We start from the raw sequence: 24,380 nt of genomic DNA on the forward strand, positions 1-24,380 counted from the left end.
TGATAAAATATCAAGCCAAAAACTCTTTGGTCTGTCTGCTAAAGCTTAAGGTCAGAGTCGGCTTTGCTTGCCAGATGTGTTCGATGCTTGCGCTTGCAGAATGAAGTGAGTGCAGACAAAGTTCAACAAGTCAACTCTTTATCTGGGTGTGTGTGTGTGTGGTGGGTGTGCAGTACTGTACCAGCAAATTGAAGCAATAAACAGGGCCTCATGTAGTCTATGGTGCTTCTTGGGGCACTAACCCTGCTTGAGTCAGCAGTGTGACTTGAACCCAGGAACTAAAACTGAAGGACCAATGCAGTTAATTGGAAGCAGTCTGAGACACCACCATTTTAATGGGAAACAGCCGCTGTGTGGATGAACTGCAGCCATATTTCCCCTGGTGGCCGTGACATGCACTCCAGAATCTAATCCTGGTTGTATTGAACTTGGGAAATGTGAATGGAGTCTAAACCTGTGCGGTGATGCAAGATATGAACTGTCCCATCTTAATGGTTCTGAAACATAAAGCGACAGGCTGAGGTTCATTCGCATGGGGGAGCTGAGTGGAACAGCTATTCCAGAATAAGAATGTCTATTCCATAATAGCTATGGTGCTTTACGTTTATACCCTACCTTATTTTTGAATAATTTCCCATGTATAGACAAAATCTGTGAAGTACACACTGGAACTACGGGGGCAACATAAAATCTGAGCTCTAACCGTGTGGATCCAACGCTGACTGTATTATTCATTATCCTAGTTAATCCACTGAAAACCTCCATTCCTAAAATTTGTATGAAATTGCTGCGGGACTTTAGATCTAGATTTCTGCAGAATACAAGAGGCCCTGGCAATAACTGGTTATCTTAATTTGTCTAGAGTCCAAATCTATAAACTACGATTTCCTCCACCCCCTGAACCAGTAGTTCTCAACCTTTCCAGACTTCTGTACCCCTTTCAGGAAGCTGATTTGTCTTGCGTACCCCACGTTTCACCTAATGTAAAAACTACTTGCTTACAAAATCAGGCATAAAAATACAAAAGTGTCACAGCACACTATTACTGAAAAAGTGCTCAATTTGTCATTTTTACCATATAATTATATAAAAAAACGGACTGGAATATAAATATTGTACTTACATTTCAGTGTATAGTATATAGAGCAGTGTGAACAAGTCATTGGCTGTATGAAATTTTAGTTTGTCTAGTGCTTTTTCTGTAGCCTGTTGAAAAATTAGGCAAATCTCTCAATGAGTTGCTGTACCCCCTGGAAGACCTCTGCGTACCCCCAGGGCTATGCATACCCCTGGTTGAGAACCACTGCTAAACTAACCATAGATCTCTGTGTCACCAGTATTATACAACTTGTTGCAGTACTACAGAAACTGCTGGCTCTGGAAATGATGCCACTCCAGAAGATGAATCTTGAGAACTGGCATTTTTTCACAACTATGGAGTTCTCCTCCATCTATGCTATGTCTGAAGAATCTTGCACCAGTAGTTACTGGAGACGATCGCATTTTTGTGAACTTCCAGCACTCTGGAAAATCAGACTATAGCTGCAAACCGCCCACACGCTGTGGCCTCACCACTCACTATGTGCAGACTAGCTGAAGATGCTGATTTCCTGAAGGTTTCTAAATGATTAGGCTGTATTAGAATCCCAGAGCTGGAATATGGAACTAAAACTAACCTAGATTGGGTGTGTCCAAAATTCATTCCACTCTAGTCTATTAAAGGTCACTTTATAAAGTTGTGGTCTGTGAGGTTTTAACTAGGTCAGCGGTTCTCAAACTCCATTGCCCTTCTGACAACAAAAATTACTACATGACCGAAGCCTGAGCCCACCTGAGCCCCGCCACTCCGGGAGGTGGAGGGGGGACAAAAGCCGAAGCCCAAAGGCATCAGCCTTAGGAAGGGGGCCTTTAACCTGAGCCTCGCCACCCAACTTGGACTTCAACTTTGGCCCTGGGCCCCAGCAAGTCTAACACCAGCCCTGGCGACCCCATTAAAACAGGGTTACGACCCACAGTTTGAGAACCCCGGAACTAGGGAAATGTGTTAGTAAGAAAGAAGACAATACACCAAAGATGGCTTTATTACGCTTGGCGCTATAAGATAACATATGTGGTGTATGAATAGTCTCATGAACCAGTATGTATGTTGTATGTTGAGAACTGCATGTGCTGTCAGTCTTCCTTGTTCCTCATTTTGCACTACAACCTCAAGTGATTTTTTTTTTTTTTTTTTAATTAAACCCGTGCAAAAGGCTGCTGTGTGGATACTGACTGAATTTAAGACGGACTTATTTTGGTTTAGCTTAAGTCAGTTTAGGAACAGTTTCAGCTAGTGAAATAAGAGGCTCTTAAACCAAAACAAGTGTGTCTGCACAGGGACTTGCACCAGTTCAACTAAATCAGTACAAATATGCATGTGAGAACCCCCTAGTGTCCGGCCGTGGATAATTCAATGATTTATGCGAATCTCTTACTTTTCCTTCTCTAGTTCCTACAGATGCTGATGGCCCCCTCTACCTCCCATACAAGACCCTGGTTTCCACCCTTAGCAGCATGGTTTTCAGCGAGGGAGAGGCTCAGCAGCTCATCGAGATTCTGACCGATAAAGCAGGCGTTCAGGACACCTGGCATACGGTACTGTAACGCTAGTTACAAAAAGCTGATTTCTGAATAACGAAGGGAGAACCAACAGTAACGGCATGGTGTCGTTCGTCTCTACCTTACATGTTAAATTCAGATGCATTGTAGAATGCCACCAGAAGATGGCGGGCGCCACATCCGCTCCTGGTGTAAGGAATGGAGCTGTGGTGACTTACACCCATTGAGGATCTGGCCCCTGCTCTTCAGCGATAACGTACTTGCCTTGCATGAGTGTAAATCAGTTTTGCAGAACTCTCCCTTTCTGTAACGTCCTTAAAGTCAGAAGAGAGCGTTTCTCAGCAGTGGCCATAGTTGGCTGCTCAAAGCACCCATCCGTTCCATAAACGTAATTAGGGAAGCTCTGACTTCCAGGGTTATATAGTGCCACGGCCTGCTTGTTATGCCTCGGGCGTCAGAAGCCTTGTGAGGACTCCTGCATTGGCACATATACCTCACGGGACTGAGACGACAGGATTTTGTTCCTTGGCACACTGTGGCACCAGACTGTCCTCGTAGGTAGAATACTAATCTCTCTAGACCCTGCCACTCCACCGAGAGCGAATCCCAGCATTGCATGTAGCGATTAAAGGAAAACTCCATCGGTTCGAGGTGAGCTGGGGGGAGAATGCTGAGCGAGGGGAGGCAGTGCAGCTTAGCGGACAGGACACTGGACTGGGATTCAGCAGTCCTGGACTCTCTTCCCAGCTCTACAACTGCTTTGCTGGGTGATGCTGGGCAAGTCACTTCCTCTCTCTGTGTCCCCATCTGCAAAATGGGGATAATGCTATTGACCTCCTTTGTAAAGTGCCTTGAGATCTACTGGTGAAAAGTGCTACATCAGTGCTAGGTTTTATTAACGCTTGCCTTGCAGTGTCTTGGTGCCAGCAATTCTAAAGTCCTTCCGTGGTGCATCCCCTTAAAATACAGTGCGTGCGGAGGGCTGTCTAGATCTCTTATCCGCTGGTGACGTCAGCGGAGTTCTGCGAGCCGAGGATCTGGCTGTGTAGTTTTGTTGTTGCTTGACTCTTCGGTGTGGCTGTCCAAATGACTAGCCTTCTGGAAGGTAGGGACATGCTGTGTTGGCATACTAGCTTTCAATCCCATGCCAGGCACTCAATTTGTTGCCCTTTGCAGTGGGAAACGCCCTTCCCCCACGTGACGAGATTAAGCGAGGGTTGGCTAGAAACCACCTTCCGCATGCTCTGTCCACCCAAGTGTTTGCATTCTTACTGAGTCTGCTTCCCCGCTGATGCACTGGGCAGTTTAGGCACAAATTCCTGCTAATCTTTTGGATTGCACAAATAACATGTGGTCTCTGCTTTGCAGGCGACTCAGAAAGGGGACCCGGTTACTACTCTGAAACGTCAGTTGGAAGAGAAAGAAAAGCAACTTGCCACTGAACAAGAGGATGCATCTGCTGCCAAAAACAAACTGAGGGAGCTCACTAAGGTGAGGCCAGCGTGGTCTCCTCCATTCCCTGTAGCCTGGACCGCTCACGTTGGCTTTAGCCTGCATGATGAAGGAAGATGGAGAAAGTGTCTATCTGACATGCTCCCCTGCTGCCAGTGTTTCTCAGTGGGCTCTCCAATCTAGCTGTCTGGCATGTAAAATTCTTCAGAGAGCTCATTTCTGGTGTGACGCTGATTCTATACCAGGCACGTTTACGATCTGAACTGTGGTAGCACCTAGGGATCTCATTGTACTAGGTGTTGTACAAACAGAGAAGAAAAAGACAGTCCCTGTCTAACAGAGCTCACCCACAGAAGTCTGTGTCGCACGCTCACAGGGCTGTGGCTATCCAGAAAAACGCCTTCTGCAAAATTCCAACAAACGTTTTGCTTTCTTTGTTTGGGGGAGAATTCTGCACAGTTCAATGGATCCTAGGCAGCTTCATGCATGTTCACGTCCTTGCTATCCTTCACGGGAAGGAGGATGCTTTCTAAATCCAAATGAGTTGTACAGTGTAACCACACAGATTCTGTTTCTGAGCTGGTATGGAAGCCTCCCTCCAGAATCCAGCCGAGATCTAAAATCCTAGTGTTGACTTTTAATGCAAATATTTTCTGAGGCTGTGCAGTCAATGGGGGCCAGAACAGGTCAAAACTAGTCACCTCTCCTAGGCTCCCAGAATCGCTATGTAATAGCAAGGTGGGTTATTGGCCGTAAGGGGGAGAAGGGTGGAAAGAACCAAACTCGTCTAGATCCACCCTAATCATAGAGATTCTTCTCCTCTTCTTGCAAATAGTGAATGTGAAAATTTCAGTGTATTGTCTTCATTGGAGCCAGGGATGGGTATCCCTCTGACGACACACTAGCCTCTCTACCGCCTTGCACTCTGGAACCAAACTTCAACTCCTGCTCTAATTAAAGCTGAAAGCCAATAAGGAAGCCCTTACACCCTCTGTTCAGGCCAAGCCATGATCTGGACCTGATTTAATAAGTGGTGTGTGTGTGAGACTCTGGAAATTAGCCACCCATTCTGCAAATATTCTCTAATCTTGTCCTAGCTGGTGTCACAAATCTGCTTGTGACCCGTGTGAGTTAATGGAGCAGAATAGTGCAATGGGACCGCGAAACAACTAAAGAACAGTGGTGCCGCCTTGTGGCGTGGCTTTCCCGGTTGGACACGTGTGTGTAATAGAAAGGTTATTGATCTGGTGAAACTCTAGGATGTCTTACTCCTCTCCCTTAGCTGACCTCATGTTGAACTGTAGTGGCTACAGCACTCAAAACAGCATTCAGCAACAAACATAAGGTTTTGTTGGAGTTGAATAATTCAGATCAACGGTGCTGGCTAATGCTGTGTTAGCATGGAATTAGATGGATGTCCTCTGGCTATAAAATTGCTGAACGCTTAAATGTTTTAGATTGTGAGGTGTCTCTTTTTTTAAAGAAAAGTTGCTGAGAATTAAAAGCATCTCCTCTCCTTGAAGGAGCTTGCAGCTGAGAAGGCCAAGACCGTCGCTGTCGAAACCAAGTTGAAAGAGCAGCTGTTGGCACGTGAACAAGATATTACTGCCGTGCAAGCTCGCATGCAGGCTAGTTACCAGGATCATGTGAACGAAACCCAGCAGTTGCAAGGAAAGGTAGGAGACGCATTTATGCTTAAAAACACAGACGCCTACTAGACTTAATCTGCGCTCTGGCAGCACTGGGAGCAGACATGGGTTTGCAGGGCTTTGTTTCCTTGGAGATATAAGGTAAACTGCATTCAAAACCCCAAAGGGACCCCCAACTCCACCTGCTTTGGCATGGCTGAAGCTGTGACCACTGGCTTTAACATCTGAGTACTTCCCACAGCTGGAGTTCCCTTTTGGAGTTTAGGATTAATGGATCTTAAGGCCGGAATGGACCAAAGTAACTTTATAAACACTTCTGAAGCTGGAGAAAGTGTCATTCCATTTCCCCTCCCCTCCCCCTCCAAAAATACCTTTCCAAACTTACTTACTTGGGGTAGGGTTAGGGGAGGAGGAGAGGTGAAAGGATCTCACAGGAACTGTCTAAGATTTAGATCTTGTCACAGAATTTCCCCCTACTCAGTGGCTTCTGGGTGTGGGGAGGAATGTCCTTCCCCTTTCTCACATGCTTTATCTTGAGCTCTGCATTTGATTATAACCAATATGGTAAAAGATGTAATAAAAAGGGAGGGCAAGGGGTTTGGGGGCGGAGGGGCATGTCTGTAGAAAGCCAGGCTTTTGCTACAGTGCCCAAGTGGGGGGAGAGGGGAAATCAGGGTTTCTGTGGGTGACTTTAAATAAAGGAAAATTGTTGCTGTAGTCTTGGGCCCAGCGCGCCATGGGAGGCGTCCCTGCGTACTGACGTCCTTGCTCTTCCAGATTCGGACTCTTCAAGAACAGCTTGAGAACGGCCCCAGCACGCAGCTAGCTCGCTTGCAGCAGGAGAATTCGATCCTGCGGGATGCTCTGAACCAAGCCACGAGCCAGACGGAGAGCAAGTAAGAAAATGTGTTTTGGTGAATACATGGACGTGAGCCGCAGACGTGGGTCCTGTAGGGTAGCTTTACTACACGGTCTTCCTCCCTTCCAAAAGTCCAACCTGCCAACCACCACAGGGCACATCCAGTGCCCATGAAAGTAAGGCACGCTCCAAGCTTCCCCGTCTCTCTGCCAGTTAGAGCTGGTTGCAAGCTTTCTGTTGAATCATTTGTCTTTTGAAATCAGTTTTTTGTTTTTTGGATGACTCAGTTTTCTTGAGAAAAATGTCTGCGTTCTCTGCAGAAAACGTGGTGGGTTTTTTTTGGGGTGGGGGCGCTTGGGGCATGTTAAGTCAATGTTTTCAGCTGGAAAAGCACATGGTCACTGTGGTGCTTCATGGGAGTTGTAGTTCAGGTGCCCCTATTCATGCACTGCCTTCCCTTGATAGGAAGTGAAATTGACACCACAGGCGATGTAGTCTGGAGCATGGCCAATAGAGGACAATGCGAGCATGAGGTACCCAAACTACAACTCCCAGGAGGCACCAGGGTAGCTTTTATTTTTTAATTAATTAAACCCCTTCAGTCTTCTGAGGGTGGGAACTTATTTTCCACCCAGCATTATTACCAATGTATTGCAAAATGCTTGCCTTCCCACACCCCATCCATCTAGTTCTGGAGCAGACTGCTAATTCACACTGAATTATGGGGCAGTTAAATTGTGATGTAAATGATAGAACTCCTTTGCCTGACCTAACCAGGGCTTGAATTGAGCCCAACTCCATAACACTCAGCACTCAAATATCATTTTCTGAAATAAAATTCAGTTTAGCTGCCATCTGTGAAGACTAACAGACTCCTGGCTCATGCATTGTGATGGGGCTCTTTGTGCTTGAGAGGTTCAGAATATTTGGTGATTGAACTTGGGTCATTTTTCTAGCTTTATAGTTTCATAGAGTTCAAGTCCAGAAGGGACCACTAGATTGTCCCTGTTCCCATTCCCCCCTTACTTCCTGATTGATTGCAGACTATATAGTAAAACCATAGGTGTCTTGTTTAGAGCAGGTAAATTATACTGTTCAGTTTCACTCTTTGCTCTTCAGTGTCTGTCTAACCTAGATCTAAACTACCCTAGTTAATTATCCACCCTGATTTAAAATAACATTGCATATGTGATTGATGGAAAATCTTGTACTTCCTAATTGGATTTAAAAAAACTCCATTTTTTTTTTGGCTGTAGAATAAGAGAAAAGGAAGAGTAACAATAGAGAAACAAGAACTAGCCAGTGCATATTAAACAAATCTCTTTAAAATAAGAGATCATTAACAATTTAGTTTTTATATAAAAGCTTTAAAGTAATTGTTGACTCAACTCCAAATGCTTAGAGAACTTCCTTTTTATGTCCGGAAGCATAAATCCTCAGATTTTTACGTCCTAAGAATGAAACTCCATCTTTTGAAAAGGTGATTTAACTTCATTGTGACTTTTCTTGCTAAAGAGGTTCTCTCCCATAAAGGAAATTAGACATTTGGGGAAGCAGGAAAATGACCCGTCTCTAAATATTTACATCTTAAGTAACGCGGTAAAAATATGTTTCCAGTGTACAGGGGCACTGGAACAATTTGAATAGTGGGGGTGCAGAGAGCCAAACCCTGTCTAGAATGGAAACCACTTCAAGCCAGGGGGTGCGGCAGCACCCCTCCTTCCAGCACCTATGCAAGTGTAGGATTGAGGCTGATGAGATAGCTCCAGTCCCACTGAGCTGGAATAGTATGAGTCTATACAGAAATGTAACTGGTCTGTCTGTCTGTCCAGGCAAAATGCGGAACTAGCCAAGCTGCGGCAAGAGTGCAGTAAACTAATGAAAGAACTGTCTGAAAAATCGGAGACGCTTCACCAGGAGGAGCAACAGAAGAAGAACTTGGAGATAAAGGCTGCTGCATATGAAAAACAAATCAACCAGCTCCAGGTCAGCACTGTGCCAACAAACCACTGGTTGGTTTTTTCTGCTAGTCATGTGGCTTTCTTCTCTGAAGTATCTACCTTTATTGTAGCTGCTGCTCACACAGAGGAAGGATGGTCTTGTGGTTAGGTATCGGACTGGGACGCTGGAGATCTCGCTGTTTGGTTGAGCAAGTCATGTAAAGCTCGGTGCCTCAGTTTCCCCTCTGTAAAATGGGGATAAAACGTAGGCGAACGATGGCGTCTGTTTCGAACCAAAGCTGTTTCTTGCTGTCTGTGCAGCGTGCGGCACAACAGGGTCCTAATTAAGTTGTGGAGCAGTGGGTGCTATTCCAGTTAGAGCTGGGGGAGAGTTTATGGATGAAATGTCTTTCTGTCAAAATACTGATTAGCCAAAATGGAAGCTTTGCGGGAAAGGGTGTTGGGCTCGATGAATTTTTTCCACTGAGGTGGGGTGGGGGGGAGACGAGACAGTCCAAACGTTGTTCCATTTCCACCTTTTAGAAATGAAACATTTCTGGTTCAAAACAGCGGGTTTGAAATTTTACGCTAATTGGTTAAAAAAAAAAATTGGCCAAAAGCAAAACAAAAATACTTCTATGAAATGATGAGTCTGGATTTTCAGCTCATGAAAATTGGTAACTTTTTTTTTTTCCTGGTCAGTTCTGGACCGAAACATTTTTTTTCCTTACCGCAGGTTTGTGCGGGACAGGGAACAGTTTCTTGCCCAGCAGTAATGGCCAAACGAGTAGCTAATAACATGGAATATTTAGACTATGAATTGGTAAAGACTTCTTCATAAGGAAGAGTATTGTCTCGGGCCTATTTCTTGCTGAAAAATCAACCTCTTCACATCCCTTCCCTTCCCCCCCATGTTAGCCTGTACACCATAGACTTACAAGGTGGGCATATTGCATCACTGACAGACGCTCAAAGGGTGGTACTAAGCCTGAGATGGGGGGGCAGGGGAGCGGAAATCTCCATTTAAAAAGAAATTCCTCTGGACACCAAAAATGCAGTTGATGATAAACCTGGGGTTGATCTGTTCAGCCTTAGCACCACTTCGCCAGGCCCGTTTCTATTCTGATGGAAACTGGTGGTCAAGAAACTGACCATTGGCCGCCTTCACCCCCGTAGCCTCTTCCCTGTCCCAGAGAGTGTCAGCTGCCACCAGAAAGATGAGCCTAGCCTCACATGAGGTAAAACAAACTAAAAACACTATTAGTGTAATGGGGCTTTAACACTGAGTGCTGCTGAAGATACTGGACACTGGTCAGAAGTTGTCTGGCACATTAGTGCTGTCCTCACATAAAACTGCCATACCAGTGATTCTCCTATTCCTGAATCCCACCTCAGACAGGGGCAGGCACCAGATGCCTCAGGGGAAGATTGAAGAAGCCCTGCATAAGCAATTGGGAGATAATCTGCCCCCAAGGAAAATTCCCTCCTGACCCCCAGCACTCCAGAGGCTGGCGCTCACCCTGGAGCATGAGGGTTTACAACCCTGCCTAAGCTCTTATTTGGTTTTTAAAATAACTGCATATTCTCAGCCATATAAATGTCCAACCCAACTGTGCCGCTGCCAAGTGCGGCTGCAGCATGGAGCAGGTCAAAGTGACACGTGACTCAGGCACTCTAGAACAATGATTGCCATCTGCTTGATAACAGGAGCATCATAAAAATAGTTCCACTCTGGAATTTACCAGCAGTGTGTCTCGTGTGAGGGGGTTCATGATATGAAATGTACCTTGCACTCTGTCTCTCTCAACCTCTGCTCTGTCAGACCTTGTTTACCTGCAGATAGGTGAGAAAACTGGATTTGCATTACTGATGGGGGAATGTTTTTTTTCTGTTGGCTCGATTTTTAGTTTTTGGTGGCTTGTTTTGTTACCACTTGGGAGGCGCTTAAACACTACAGCGCTGGGTGTCCATATAAGAGCAGTGGATACATGGCGCGCAGCGTATGGACCGAGTAACCTACAGTGCCTCATAGCAAAAAATATTGATCCTCCGGCTGTAGTTTGATTAAAGGGGAGACTTGCGGTATTGCTTCTTCCTCACACACACAGATGACATGCAAGGAAGTTGGGCCATGCAGCCTAAAGAGGTGGCTGGCTGCCACTATCTCCTGAAATGATGTTGGCATGCATTCAGCAACAGCAGGAAATCCCAGCTTCATAGTAGCGGAGAACGATATCCCGTTACAGCTCTCACAGAAACCTTAATATTGCTTTGCTGTAAACTCCCTCTTCTCTACTGAGATGTGGTTTGATGCCTCTGATAGCTCCCAATTCAGAATAGGCTCTTCCCAATACGCATTAGTACATGTACAAAGCATGCGCACTTCTGTTGAACTGTGCGCTTACCTGGCTGCAGTAAGATTGAATGGAACCGGGGAATGGGTCACGTCTCAGGAGGGACCTCCTTTGAAGTGGCCACAGGGGCTCAGGCATGCAAGCTTGAGGGCCACGTGGCTACCAGACAAATGCAGGCCTCTTGACCCGTAACACTGGCCTCTCTGCATGATCTACAACTCTGCCTACCTGCTGCATCCTTTAATGTTAACGAAATAATGGGCACCTGACTGAAATATTTCCAAGTGAATAATCTCTGTATCACCATGTCACCTTAAATTAGGGTATCTTTATAGGGAAAGAGAGCTAGTTGTGACCATGGCTGGTATGTAGATATTTGTGTGTATGTAGATCTTATCTTGGAGACTGAGTCAGTCTCAAGTGACTTAGGCTCTTAAGTGACTTCGGAACTTTTAAATGTTGCCCAATATCTGAGCTAAGTTTGTGCGGTTGCACAATGTTGTCATCCCTCTGAAAAGCTTTCAGTTTCAGATATCCTCCCTGCTGGCAGCTGTAGGAATGGGACAGATGGGAGGAAGTGTTGGCCACAGATCGCCATAACTTTATCCTCACCGGGGGTTCTTGTCGGAAAGGGGGTAGGAGAGGAGAAATGAAGAGTTTCTCTTTTAGCGTGATCATCACATTCTTTGCTCTTGTGCCTCCATGAAGGGCCGGCTGGGAGGGGGAGGTTCTCTTGCCACTTCTTGATGTGGAAGGATTGTACTCCGCCCAAACCACACAGAAAATTCCACTGAGCCGAACACACTTAACCGTAATAACGTATCGAGTCCCTCTGTTCCTAGCCGGCTGAATTCTATAGCTGCTTCAGCTACACATCTAGCGTGTGCCATTGGCAAGCAAAATAAGCAGGACCTTCTTGCCATGGGGAGCAAATGCCCTTCCCCTGGGAACCCTGCCCCCTGAAGGGGTGAGAAGGGGCAGCAAGAACACAGTAACTGAGGGGATGGGGTAAAGCATGAGACGTTAGTACCGAAATAGACGGATCTTAAGCTAGGAAGGCTCTCGCCAGCCCCTCGAATTGTTCCCAGCACAGGAATGCAGGACGGAGATTTCAGCACGGACCATGCTCCCTACCCCGCTGGCTGGGTAAGCAGCTGTGTCCTGTGCCAGCTGGGGTTTTGGGGTTGACTTTAAAGGTGGCTCACCACAGTGGTTCATCACCCCCAGGCAACTTAAAGGCCTGGAGGAGTGAAGCCCCCAGAGAGATGCATTGCTTCGGAATGAGAATTCCCAACGGGAAACATTCTTCAATAAGACTTTATTTTATTTATTTATTATTTTGGACCAGCCCTAAATTTCAGATGTGGAAACTGTGCACACCTGATGTGCACGTGGAGTTTCCATGGTTGTGCACGAATGGCTAGATGCTTTGGCATCCCTAGCTATCCGTCTTGTGCCATGTTGGAAATTGTAGGCCCGCTTCAAAAATCTCACCCTAGGAATATACAGAAACAAGCACGGCCCAAGACTGGGGAATGGGCGGGCGGGTTATACACAGAACGATGTTGCTGTCAGCTGAGGGAAGGAGACCATTGAAGACCACTAAGCACTGTGTGTGTGGACGCTTCCTGCCTGGAGAATGCTGGGGGAGGACTGGGTTTCAAACCCCAGCTTGCAGACATGCCATGGGGCTGCTCTTTCCAGACTGGCTTAGTGTCTAGCACTCTCTTTTTTGATTTTTCTCTCTTTCCTGCAGACTTCTCAAAAAGAAACTGAGGCGACGCTGCAGAAGAGGCTGGATGAAGTCAGCGAGGAGCTCCGCAAATCCCAGACCAGCTACAAGAACCTGCTGGCGGACACGGAGAAGGCGAAGGACCAGCAGCAGAGCATTGCTGGTGAGAGGACGCTGCAGGGACGCCCAGGAGTGCGCGCATGCTCTGACCTGGAGCTCAAACGGTGCCCTTAAACTGCGGCCTTAGCCTCGCGAATGCTATCGCGTTCCTTTCTGAAGCCGAGCAGGGCGGGCCTCTGTGTCTGAGTTTCGGCGGCTGGCCCGGGGGGAGCGGGGACAATCCAATGGTGATCGTTTGGTGGCCTGTGGGTGCTGCTGGTGAAGCGCTGAGAGCAGGAGTGGGGAGAAGCGGGCTCTTGTGGGGAAAGGCCCATAGGCGCTCAGGTGGGGTGGTCCAGAGAGGGGCAGCTGCACTAGCGATGCCGAATACGCAAGAAGACGGGAGGTTCCCGATTTTAGCCTCTCTGAGGCTCCGTCCTGCCTGGCCGAGGGTGTTGCGCTAAGGGCCTGACTCCCAAAGCTGAAGCGCTGGTGAAGTCGCTGCTTTGTGACGTGCTGCTGCGCCGTCACAGTTACTCCTGCCTCGGGGTGGCAAGCGGGTGACTCGGCTGCCTGCATGTTGAGGTCTGCATGCAAGTCCGGAGCTCAGACGTGCCTCTCGTAGACCCGCAGCCTGTGCCGTGCTTTTGGCATGGTAGATCCTCCACTCCCCCTTGCACTAGAGGACAACAAGCCTGTGTTCCCTGCTGTATCATGCACAAGGACTTGCAGGTTAAAGCCGATATTTGGGGTGTACTTTTTGGCCAACCATCTTGTCGAAAATCCATCACTCTTTCACTGAAGTGTGCGCTACAATGAAACACGAGCATTCTTCCGGGTGAGCCTGCAAATAACCGCCTGCTATCTCTCTCCCTCTTTGAATTTGTGCACATCTAACTTGTCTCTTTCTCCTCTACCCACCATCCTCTGGCAGAGTCTGAAGCCAAGCTGCTGTCCTATGAAGCAGAGGTGAAAAGTAAATCGGAGGAGCTGAGCAGCCTGAAAGTGAAGCTGCTAGAAGCCAGCTCTGAAAACGAGCAGCTCACGGAGAGGATCAAATCCATCGAAGCTCTCCTGGAGGCAGGCCACGCGAAGGAAGTGGAGAAAGACGCAGACTTGCAGGTCAGAGGCTTTGCTAACATCCCAGCACCATGGTGGTGGTCCCTACATCTGAAGAGGAGAGCAGGTCTGGGATGAAGGGTGACTTATAGCATTGCACACACCATAAGCGTACTGGAGATGGGGGGGGGGGGGGTTAGAGGGCTTATTTCTTCACCTGCTCGCTTCCCTGGTCTTTCTCGCGTGAACAGAGAGCAACAAGACCCGAAGTCCGAAGGTGCAAACAATTCGATGTTTATTGGGGTGAACTTCCAGCAAGCATGATTCCAGTTTCCTTCCTCAGTGTCCCCCTTCCCAGCTCTGATGCCGCAGAGCCTGGCCTGTGTCCCTGTTCCCATTCCCCCCTTACTTCCTGATTGATTGCAGACTATATAGTAAAACTTGAGTTCTGCTTAGCTATACCTTAACCAATCGTTTGACTGAAATTTAACTAACCAATCCTAACATATTGTAATGTGATTATCTAACCAATAATATCCCACCGCCTTAATTGGTTTACACCCAACAAAATTAATTGTTTCTGTCTGCTGTATAATCTCAGAACCAGACAGAGATTATAAGACAAACAATAGGGAAGTGGGGGCTACGATGATAGAACAACAAAGAAATGAGGATTTCACACCCCAGCTATTGAGAAGTGAGTTCTTGCCAGACAGGATGCTATCAAACTATGTTTTCTTTAACCATCTAGGCTCTTCCCTTTCTCTGGAGGCGATAGATTGGATCACGTTTTTAACAGCCCAAAACTGCCTCATTTCAGTGTGACTGGTGAGGACGTGACTGTTCGCTTCCCAGTTTATGGCTGCCTCTGGTGTTTAGCCAAAGGCCTTAGCTTAAGAACAGGGCCTCAGACTGTCACAGTGAGAGAAGGCCCTTACACAGGCAGGCAGTGATGTTGATTCTGTATACCCCTATAACTAGCTAAATGATAAACCTATACCTAAATTCTTAAACTATAGGCCTTTACAGACAGGCCTGAATATCTATATCCTAACTGGGGGGCTGTCCTGTACTGTGTTTATAATGCGTGTAGTAAAGGCAACCTCTGTCTAATTTTCAGGCAGCTAATCAAGCAGAAGTGAGCCAGCTGCAGTTAAGGTAAGACTGGTGAATGTACCGATCTCTCCGTCCGTGTGCCAAAAGGCTGCAACAAAGGAGTATGGGCCGGGATTCCTTTCCCCCAACTTTCCCATGAGCTGTTCATGTGCTGACGTTACTGGGACACAGTCTCCGGTCTGCTGTCACGAGAAGGCACAGTTAAATTGAGTGTTCTAGGTGACTTCTGGCAGGTGTAGACCATGGAAATGTTGATTCGAACACTGGCCTATAACAATGACGCTTTTCGCAAATGCACATACAGCTGAAGACCTAAGGTGCCTTTTTAGAGCTGACTGGCATAGTAGTTCTGTAAAAGCTTCCCATTTTTGAGAGATGCTGAAGTAGAGGCCAATTTTGTGTCAATCAAAATGAAGTTTGCCTGCTAATCAGAGCAACTTCTCAATACCCTCGTCGAAGAAGAAAAAAAAAAAAAAAAAAAAAAGAAAACCGATTGCAGACTTCCTGAAAATAAATAAATAGGCATGACTTTGTGGGCATAAAGCCAGGCTGAAAACACCCATTGACTGACTTAGCACACCAATCGCTTACCTGAGTGTCTCCGTACAACTCTAAGGTCCTTGGCTCAAAACTTCCAGAAGTAACTAGTGATTTGAGTGCTTCAGTTTTTGGGTGGCTCCTTAAAAGGGACCTATAGGTGGGTGCCCGATGCTGCTGGGAAAACCAGGCCCCCTTCAAGGTACCGAGCTGATGGACAGAAACCGTGGCACCCAAGTAACTAGTCATTCCTGAAGATTTGGGCCCTTCACTCTCAGTAGCCATTTTTGAAAAATCTTGGCCTAGTTTAATTTCAGACAGAGGTGAGTTAAGAGCAGTTTCAAGTCCTGCGTCTCACCCTACAAAGTTCATGGCTTGACAAATTGCACTCTTGTTTTGAATGCTTGTTTTTTCTTTCCTGGTGCCGTTTTGAAGACCCACCTAGCCAGTTTCTGATGACACAGGGGAAATGGTATAGGTGTTGTACTTAAAGTACTGCACAGGATCTTTTCAGGGGGAATAAGACAAAACGCCACATTTATTAGTAATACATGTATTCATTAACACTGTATTATATGCATATAATACATTGCACTTACACTCACACACACACACAAACACACTCCGTCTTGTTGTTACCAATTAGTTGCTCCCCTTAACTTCACTGGCCAGGTGAGTTAGATGAGGGAGGGGGTGGAGCCGGACTTCTGCCGATCCGGATCAATGCTCCCATGTTGACAAGACGAGACCCGGGGTCCTCTGCAAGACACCTCACTTTTATAGCAACTTTCCTCTTATGCAAATCTATACCAGCTTCAAACTCTGTGTTTGTGTCCATTGGTCCTTTGTGCTGCTTTCTTTTGAGTGTTGTCCCAATGCTGCAAAGAGGGTGTTTCCAAAAGAAGGTGCTTGCTTCTAACCCCCGAGGCCGTCAGTATGTCTGCTTGTCTTTAATGAGCCCACTTGACACGTTTTATTGTCCTTGGGTCTGGCTCCCAGCCCCTCTCCAACAGTTGAGGCTGTCTGGAGGTGCTGCCTTCCATGTCTTCCTCATTCACACCTCATTCATTCAACAGGGCAATTGATTAAGAGTGGGGGCGGGGGGGGAGAGCTCTTGTTCTACTGCTAGCAAACAGAAATTTTTCTTCTATCTTATTCTATCCTTAGGGGCTATAATATTATACCAAGGGCAATGCAAAGTTTCTAAATGAAGCTTTGATACAAAGTCCCATGAAAACAGAGGTCACACGTGGGTAGACCCACCACAAGGTTATATGAAGAGGCACAATGTAAAGTCATATGAAAATTATCAGAGATTGATCTACATAGGTAACTGTACTCAGCAAACTAGTTCTAGCTTGGGCAATGGTATTCTGTCCTCCCAAAAAAATCTGCCTGCCATTTGCTTTGGGGAAAGATCTTTGTTTTGTTTTTATTTTAAAATAAAGAGACCCCAAAACACACTGGTGCATATTTGGTGGAATCTCCATCATTGGAGATTTTTAAGAGTAGGTTAGACAAACACCTGTCAGGGATGGTCTAGGTAATACTTAGTCCTGCCTTGAGTGCAGGGGACTGGACTAGATGACCTCTCGAGGTCCCTTCCAGTCCAATGATTCCGTGTTTCTGCTGTCACAGTCTGGCTGCATGCCACTGGGGTCTGCAGGGACTTCTGGCGCTACATCGCTGTTCTGTTAGCACTCTGGGGTGTGTGGGGGAATTCGATCATGACTGCTGAGAGTGCATGGCCTCGGAGATGAGCACCGCTCCAAACACTCCCTCTTGTGTCATTGCAGACTTCAAGCGAAGGCTGACCAGGTGGTCTCGCTCGAAAAGGAAGCTCTGGAGCTGAGAGAGATAATTGAGCAGCAGAAAACGAAAAACAACGTGAGTGACTGGACGAGCCGAACTCTCGTTCCACCAGCGCAAACCTGAACAAACCCCTGATTTGCACTTGACCAACAATTGGGTTTTAAAAGTTACCCGATAAAGTTTAAAATGTAGCATTGGGCAAGTCAAAGGCCTAACTTCTGTGCGCCCTGAGGGACACTCGTCTCTATCCTAGGCACCTAGGCTACTGTTACCTTTGCTAAGAGAGAAGCTGGCTGACTTCCGAGTAGCAGAAAGCTAAGTCTTTGGTGGGGGAGTCTGACAGAGGAACAAACGAAGCTGCGATCTGGGCCTGGCAGCCCTCTGGCTGGGTGGGGGTGGAGAAGGGATTCCAGCTAGTCGAGCTGTAGGCTTAGTGTCTTCATCCCATGAAGGAACGTTAGGAACAAGGGCTGGAGTTCACTGCGGGAGTGGGGGAACCACTGAAGCAGGCCAAGCTGGATCTTAAACAGGCCTTTAGGGGATGCTCCCAGCCACTGGGAATGAGAGTACTGATGAGTTGGCGAATGGGCCTCCTTCCTCCCACCTTGCCAGGAGACTTGATGGGCTGTCACTGCAAATAATGAGGTTCATACCTGATCATCTTAAGGGATTAGCCCACTGCAGGTCTATCTCAAGATTTAGGAGTTGAAGCAAAATCTGGTTTCTTAAATGGGATCATCAGACATTTCCCCCCCACCTCACCCACCCCCGTGATGTGGCTCCATAACTTCCAACAGTGGCAAGTAACATCATGCTAAGCAAATCTTGTGGTGGTCTCCATGGCAGCGTGTGGCTTATTCCTGCGTGCGTCTGTCCCAACAGGATCTTCGCGAGAAGAACTGGAAAGCAATGGACGCTTTGGCCTCGGCCGAGAAAGCGCGGGAAGAAAAGCAGCTTTCTTTCACAAAAGCAAAGGTGAGTCTTGCTTCAATCAGTAACAAAGGGGAGCTGTTCTTTCGAGCTGGATTCTGCTGCCGGGGAGCAGCTATACGATTAGGGGCCTCTTCATTTTTAAACTGAATTTCAGCATCTCCGTTTGCAGATTCGGTTTAAAACCTGTGATTACTCTCTGTGCGTGTTGACCCTTTAGAGCTCGTCCAATAAAAGCTTGCCACAATTGGTTACGTTTGGGGCTTGATACTGCAACCTCCACGCGTGGCGAAGGAACAGTGCAGGGAGACTATTGAGCGCTACCATGAAATGATCTTTTCAACGGTGGTCTCCCATAACTTACCTCCCTGAACTCTTTGAAAACAAACTTTGTATGGAGCTGTTGGTGTTTTCCCCTCTCAATATTTGTGGTGGTTAATGTTGGCGTGTCCCTGGTGATGGTGTGGGAAGGTAGCGGTCTCGTAACGTTCTGTAAATGTTATGATGCAAGGAAGATGACGCAAACGGCTCGTCAATATTTCCACGTTTCTGACTCCTCCAAAGATGTGCACTGTCACTGCCCGGGATGCTGACGTAATCAGATGTACGTACGGGCGTCTCAGAATGGGAACTTGACTCCTCCGTTCTTGTGTAATTAGCCTCGTGGAGATTTGTGCAAGTTTTGTTGTTTTGGCTCTTTTCCCTCCCCTCTTCCACAGTGACGTATCGACTACAAAACAAAGGCCAGGCCCTCAGCTTTGTATAAATCAGCATCACGCCGTTGACCTCGGTGAAATTAGAACAGCTGGGATTGGTCCTCAGCTGAAAGGTGCTGGCTTAAGTTTAGTTCATGAAAACCTACGTTCTCTCGTTTAGGAAGATTTGGAGCAGCAGCTCAGTGCAATTCAGACGCAAACAAAGCAGACGCTGCTTTCTCTCTTCCCACAGATCACTGTAGCTCCACAACAGGTAGGCACTAACGTTCTCCTACTTTTGGGAGGTGATCAGACTGCTGTGCCAGTGAAGGACTGGGATAGACCAACTAACGCTCTGTTTTTATTTGTTTAATCAGGCTTACGAGGAGTGGCTACAGGAGTTTAAGGAGAAGAGTCTGGGAATGTTAGAGCAGCAGACCGCTAAAACAGAATCTCTTGTAAGTGACTTCTTAAGCACTGGGCAGCCACTCCCCAAACATTTGCTTTCTGTGAGCATTGGGTGTAAACATCAAATCTAGCAGCAGCTATTCGGGGCGCGGTGAGACGGGGGAACCTTATAAAACTCCTTTTTTTTTCAGGATTCAGCACTTCAATTAAAAGAAGCGGAAGAGGCGCAGAGCACTTTACAAGCAGAATGTGAGCAGTACAGAACTATTCTTGCTGAGACGGTAGGTTAAGCCATTCTGGCCGTTTCTCCTCTTTACTGAAAGTACCACTCCACCTTTCTTGCCACTGACTTTTTGTAACAGCCAAACCGTGCCTATAGTCGCTGAAGACATTGTACAGATGTCATGCATGTGAATCTTGCCACCTTTGTTTGGAGGCTTTTGCAGAGCTTGGTTAAAAATATTCCTCTCCATGTCACTGTCTGGTTACATCTAGCCTTCTTATTTCTTAGTGTTTAGGCTAGAACTGCCCTCGTAAATTCTACGGCTCTGCTACAATATGGTCTGAGAACATCCTGTGAAAGGGGTGGTCTGGAGCAAGTAGAGGCAGGATGGTGTAGTGGGTAAGGTACTAGCCTAGGGCCGGGTCTACATTACCGCCTCTCGGGGAGGCGGATTAACTGTGCTGATGGGAGAAGCTCTGCCATTGGCTTAGTAGGGTCTTCACTGTAGCACTGTATGTGAAGATGAGCCCTAAGAGGTGGGAGACCTGGGTTCTCTTCCTGACTCTGATGCTGACGTACTGTGACCTTGGGTAAGTCAATTCCCCCCGCCAGTGCCTCCGTTCCCCACACACCTGTAATCAGGTGCTCGATACAATGTGAGAAAACGCCCAGCAGTATGGGTCCCTTCCTCCCCTAGCTTTGCAGAGACAGTCCAGCGCTGAGTCAGGCAGGAGGCTGCTTCTCTAAAGAGCCTAGCAGCCAAGCTGACCTATTGATTTTAGTGGGAGCTGGACCATGCCCTTAACTCTCTACCTTGACAGCAGTTTGAATGCCTGCCTTGAGTGCTCTGCCCCAGTGAGCCTTCCCCTCTCCGCCTGCCCAGCCTCATGCTCCCGTCCCTTCTCCCTTGGCAGGAAAGAATGCTCAAAGACCTGCAGAAGAGCGTGGAGGAGGAGGAGCATGTGTGGAAAGCAAAGCTAACAGCGTCTGAAGAGGAACTGCAAAAGGTGCATCCTAAAGATTCTCGCCTGTGTGTGAGCAGGAATCCCTGGGGTGCTGGCTGCCTAGAGGTGCTGGGAACCAATGGGCTGGTGACATGTCTAACGCTGTAAATAACAAGAGGATCGTAATGATCCCGTCTGGCCTCAATCTATGAAAGGCGAGGGCTTTAGAGGTCCCTCATTAGGGAGGGGCACATCTTTAAGGCTCTAGGGTTGAACTTGGTGTAAAAACAATGTATTGATTCTGAAATAAAGATAAACGACAGGGCGATACCACATCCTTTGCCCTTTGCAATACTGCCTGTGCGCTTGCTGAAAGGTAAGAAGGAAAGATGCCCTCCGTATAAGCTTCTGCCTCCCTGAGATCCTGACGCACACATTCTGCCTCTTGAGCTGGTGACAGTATTCCATTACTTACCTTACAATGTTCGCATCCAAGCTTGAGAATCAAACTCCGGCACCTGCACTCCACCCAGGGGAGTCTGGAAAGCCTTCTGAACGTTGATGTACCAATGTACGTTGCCAAAGAGCCACAGTGATACGTCAGCAGCCCCGCATCAGCTTCCCCCTCCCCTCCGCTCCTAGCACCTCCCACCCACCGGCAGCCCCGCTGATCAGCACCTCCCTCTCCCTCCCCGCACCTCCTGATCAGCTGTTTCATGGTGTGCAGGAGGCTCGGGGGGGGGGGGGGGGAGAGGGGGGGGAGGAGCGAGGGCACGGCAAGCTCAGGGGAGGGGGCAGGAAGGGGTGGAGCGGGGGCAGAGCCAGGGTTGAGTAGTGAGCACCCCCCGGCACATTGGAAAGTTGGCGCCTGTAGCTCCAGCCCCGGAGTCGGTGCTTATACCAGGAGCTGCACGTGGCTCCGGCGCCACAGGTTGGCCACCCCTGCTTTAGTGAGTGTGGGAATGAAGGGGTGTTGCTGATGTTCGTGAGACCCTGCCTGGGCATACTACATTATAAAGGAATTTAAAATGTCTCTTTAAAAAGATTTTACACTGAAAAGTGACAAAGTATCGCATTGTGGAGTTCAGTATTTGTGGCAAATAGATAATGTTAAATTTACTCTGGTTACAAGGGGTGTGTGTAATTCCCACTCCCGTGGCCACCAGAGTTTTGAGAGAAGCTGACTTCTTTTCTTTGATGGCGGTGCATGAAATCAAGATTCTGCTGGCCATATTATGTTCTGTCTTGCCCGTGCGGGTAATGTGAAGTTGGTGAGGTTGCATGGTTGTAGCTGAGCATAATATGGCCAACAGATTTGTCATGGTTGGTGATTAGAGTTGGTCAGGAAATGACTTTTTCCTCCTGAAAAACAAAAATTGTGAGCGGTGGGGTTTTTTGTATTAATTTTCCTTTGAGGTTTTCATTGAAAAACCCAAACTTCAAAAATGTTCCGTTTAAAACCAAAAAAAATTTCAGATTTTTAATTTTTTTTTTTAATTTTTATTTTTTTTGGATTCTTCAGCAAAAATTTCAATGCCCAAAAAACGCCACTTTTTCCATCAAATGCGGCCAACAGAAAACATTCTATTGACTTCAGTGGTGACTTGTTGGAAGGGAGGAACCCAGCTTGACTCTCAGATCCTTGGCTTGGTTTGCAGGGATGACTGTAACGTCATCCTTATTTGGATGCTGTTAGTAAAGGTCCCAGTCCTGGATCAGGAGCCCAGTTGTGCCAGGTGCTGTACGAATGCAACAAATGATCTCTTCCCTCAAAGAGTTTACAGGGAAGCTCCACTGTGCCATTTTTAGTCGCTTGTAGGAGACGTTATAGAGGAGAGTCTAAGCTGGGAAATCCTGCTTACTAACACTTTATTTCTTTATTTTCCATTTTTTGGGGGGTCAACGCTTGGTGTAGTCACAAGTCCAAGTGAAATCTCTTGCAGAGGCTGTGGACCAGCTGAGGGTAGAGCTCCAGAACACAGATCAGGTATGGACATTCTCACCTACTCCAAAAGGAAAGGGTACTGACTTCTGCTGCACCCCCAGAACTTCCCTTTAATGTTGCCAGGAGAGAGGCATTATAATTTCTTCTCAACCCCTCCGGGGGAATGTTGGGAGAATTGGTCTTGCTGGTCTAGAGAGGCTAGATATGCAAACAGATGAATGCCTGCATCATTACCGATCAAATCACCGTGCTCTCCTTGTTTTAATCAGCTGAAGGAATATACTTCTCTTCTGGAAGCACAGCTGGAAAATCACTTGGAGACGGCCAGTTCCGAACGCCAGAACTACACAAAAGAAGTTGAAGCAGTAAGTGTTGGTCATCTGTTTGGGGGAGGTGGGGAGAGACTAAAGGTTGCTCTAGCGTCCCATCCTCTGATCCCTTGACAAGGGGGTCGGGCTAACTCGGGGAGATCAGTTGATAAGTGCAAAGTAATGCACATTGGAAAACATAATCCCAACTAGCTCTACAAAATGATGGGCTCTAAATTAGCTGTTACCACTCAAGCAAGCTCTTGGAGTCGTCCTGGATAGTTCTCTGAAAATATCTTCTCAATGTGCAGCAGCAGTCAAAAATATCAACAGATTGTTAGGGGCCCATAAGGAAAAGGCTAGATAACAGAACCAGAAAATATCTTAATGCCACTATATAAATCCACGGTACACCCACACCTTAAGTACGGTGTACTGTTCTGGTTATCCCATCTCCAAAAAGATCTATTAGAATTGGAAAAGGTACAGAGAAAGGCAATGAAAATGATTAGGGGTATGGAACAGTTTCTGTCTGAGGCGAGAGTGAAAAGTCTGGGACTGTTAAGCTTGGAAAAGAGACAACTTTGGGTGGGATATGCTAGAGGTCTATAAAATCATGACTGGTGTTGAGAAAGTGTGTAAGGAAGTGTTATTTATCCATCACGTAACACACGAATGTGGTCACCAAATGAAATGAATACGCAGCAGGTTTAAAGCAGACCTCACACATCTCGCATTCAACCTGTGGAACTCATTGCCAGGGGATGTTGTAAAGGTCAAAAGTATAACTGGGTTTAAAAAAGAATTAGAGAAGTTTACGGGGGATAGGCCCCATTCATGCCCATTAGACATAATGGGCAGGGACACAACCCCATGCTGTGGGTGTCCCTAAACTTTTTACTAGCAGAAGCTGGGATTGGATGACAGGGGATGGACCCTCTGCTAATTGCCATGTTCTGTGCCTTCCCTCTGAAGCATCTGGCACTTATCGCTGTCGGAAGACAGGATACTGGGTTAAATGGACCTTTGGTCTGACCCAGCACGTCCGTTCTTATGTAACTGATACGCTGTTTCTTCTCCCTGCCACTCCAAACACCCAAGCTTCTTCCAGACGCTAACACAGCTGCTGACTTCCCTCTTCTTTTTTCCAGTTGAGGCAGCTCTTCTCTGAATCCCAAGAACAGCTGGATGCAGCAAAAGCAGAAGCACAGAAACAAAGCCAGGAGCTTGCACTGGTAATGGCTAATTGCTAGTTCATATCTAACCTAAGGTCGGGTCTACACTTAAAAGTTGTTGTCTCTATAGACTCTTTTGGTTAGGGGTGTGATTATTGTTAATGATGGATCGGTACAATTTGTAGAGTGGCGCAGCTATACTGATATAAAGGTGCTTGTACCTGCGTATCTTTAGAGCTTGTCTACATGGGAATGCTCCAAATTGTTCTGAATTAACTTATAAAGTGGAATAAAGTCCCCTTCGTTTTCAGGAATAGCTGTACTGGCGTAAAGCACTCTTATCCTGGCATAACTCTGCCAACACTAGAGGGGATTGTAGCACTTCATTATACCCGTACCTCTCTAACTCCACAACTTTCTAGTGTTGATGAGACCTAACAGAGGCGCTCTTTGGTGGAGAGCGGCAGGCTGGGAAGCTGTTGCAAACTGTGGTTAGCTGGAAGGGACGTACAACTCTGGGACACTGATGAATTTCCCAAATCTCC

General features: G+C 47.0%; 1 protein-coding gene across 2 annotated transcripts in view; it reads left to right on the top strand.

Moving 5' to 3' along the window:
- RRBP1 (ribosome binding protein 1) overlaps positions 1–24,380 on the top strand; it is a 54,612-nt gene that overhangs the window by 20,742 nt on the left and 9,490 nt on the right. For both annotated transcript variants that reach the window (XM_034764070.1, XM_034764069.1), the window contains exons 3-19: positions 2,489–2,634; positions 3,967–4,089; positions 5,574–5,726; positions 6,477–6,595; positions 8,391–8,544; positions 12,609–12,747; positions 13,618–13,805; positions 14,863–14,900; positions 17,192–17,282; positions 18,090–18,182; positions 19,014–19,106; positions 19,210–19,290; positions 19,432–19,521; positions 20,378–20,470; positions 22,323–22,394; positions 22,622–22,717; positions 23,812–23,895. In XM_034764070.1, coding sequence (XP_034619961.1) covers positions 2,489–2,634; positions 3,967–4,089; positions 5,574–5,726; positions 6,477–6,595; positions 8,391–8,544; positions 12,609–12,747; positions 13,618–13,805; positions 14,863–14,900; positions 17,192–17,282; positions 18,090–18,182; positions 19,014–19,106; positions 19,210–19,290; positions 19,432–19,521; positions 20,378–20,470; positions 22,323–22,394; positions 22,622–22,717; positions 23,812–23,895 — 1,853 coding nt within the window. The remainder of the gene's footprint in view (positions 1–2,488; positions 2,635–3,966; positions 4,090–5,573; positions 5,727–6,476; positions 6,596–8,390; positions 8,545–12,608; positions 12,748–13,617; positions 13,806–14,862; positions 14,901–17,191; positions 17,283–18,089; positions 18,183–19,013; positions 19,107–19,209; positions 19,291–19,431; positions 19,522–20,377; positions 20,471–22,322; positions 22,395–22,621; positions 22,718–23,811; positions 23,896–24,380) is intronic.

Source organism: Trachemys scripta, chromosome 3 (genome assembly GCF_013100865.1).
Source record: "Trachemys scripta elegans isolate TJP31775 chromosome 3, CAS_Tse_1.0, whole genome shotgun sequence".
Taxonomy (NCBI): domain Eukaryota; kingdom Metazoa; phylum Chordata; order Testudines; family Emydidae; genus Trachemys; species Trachemys scripta.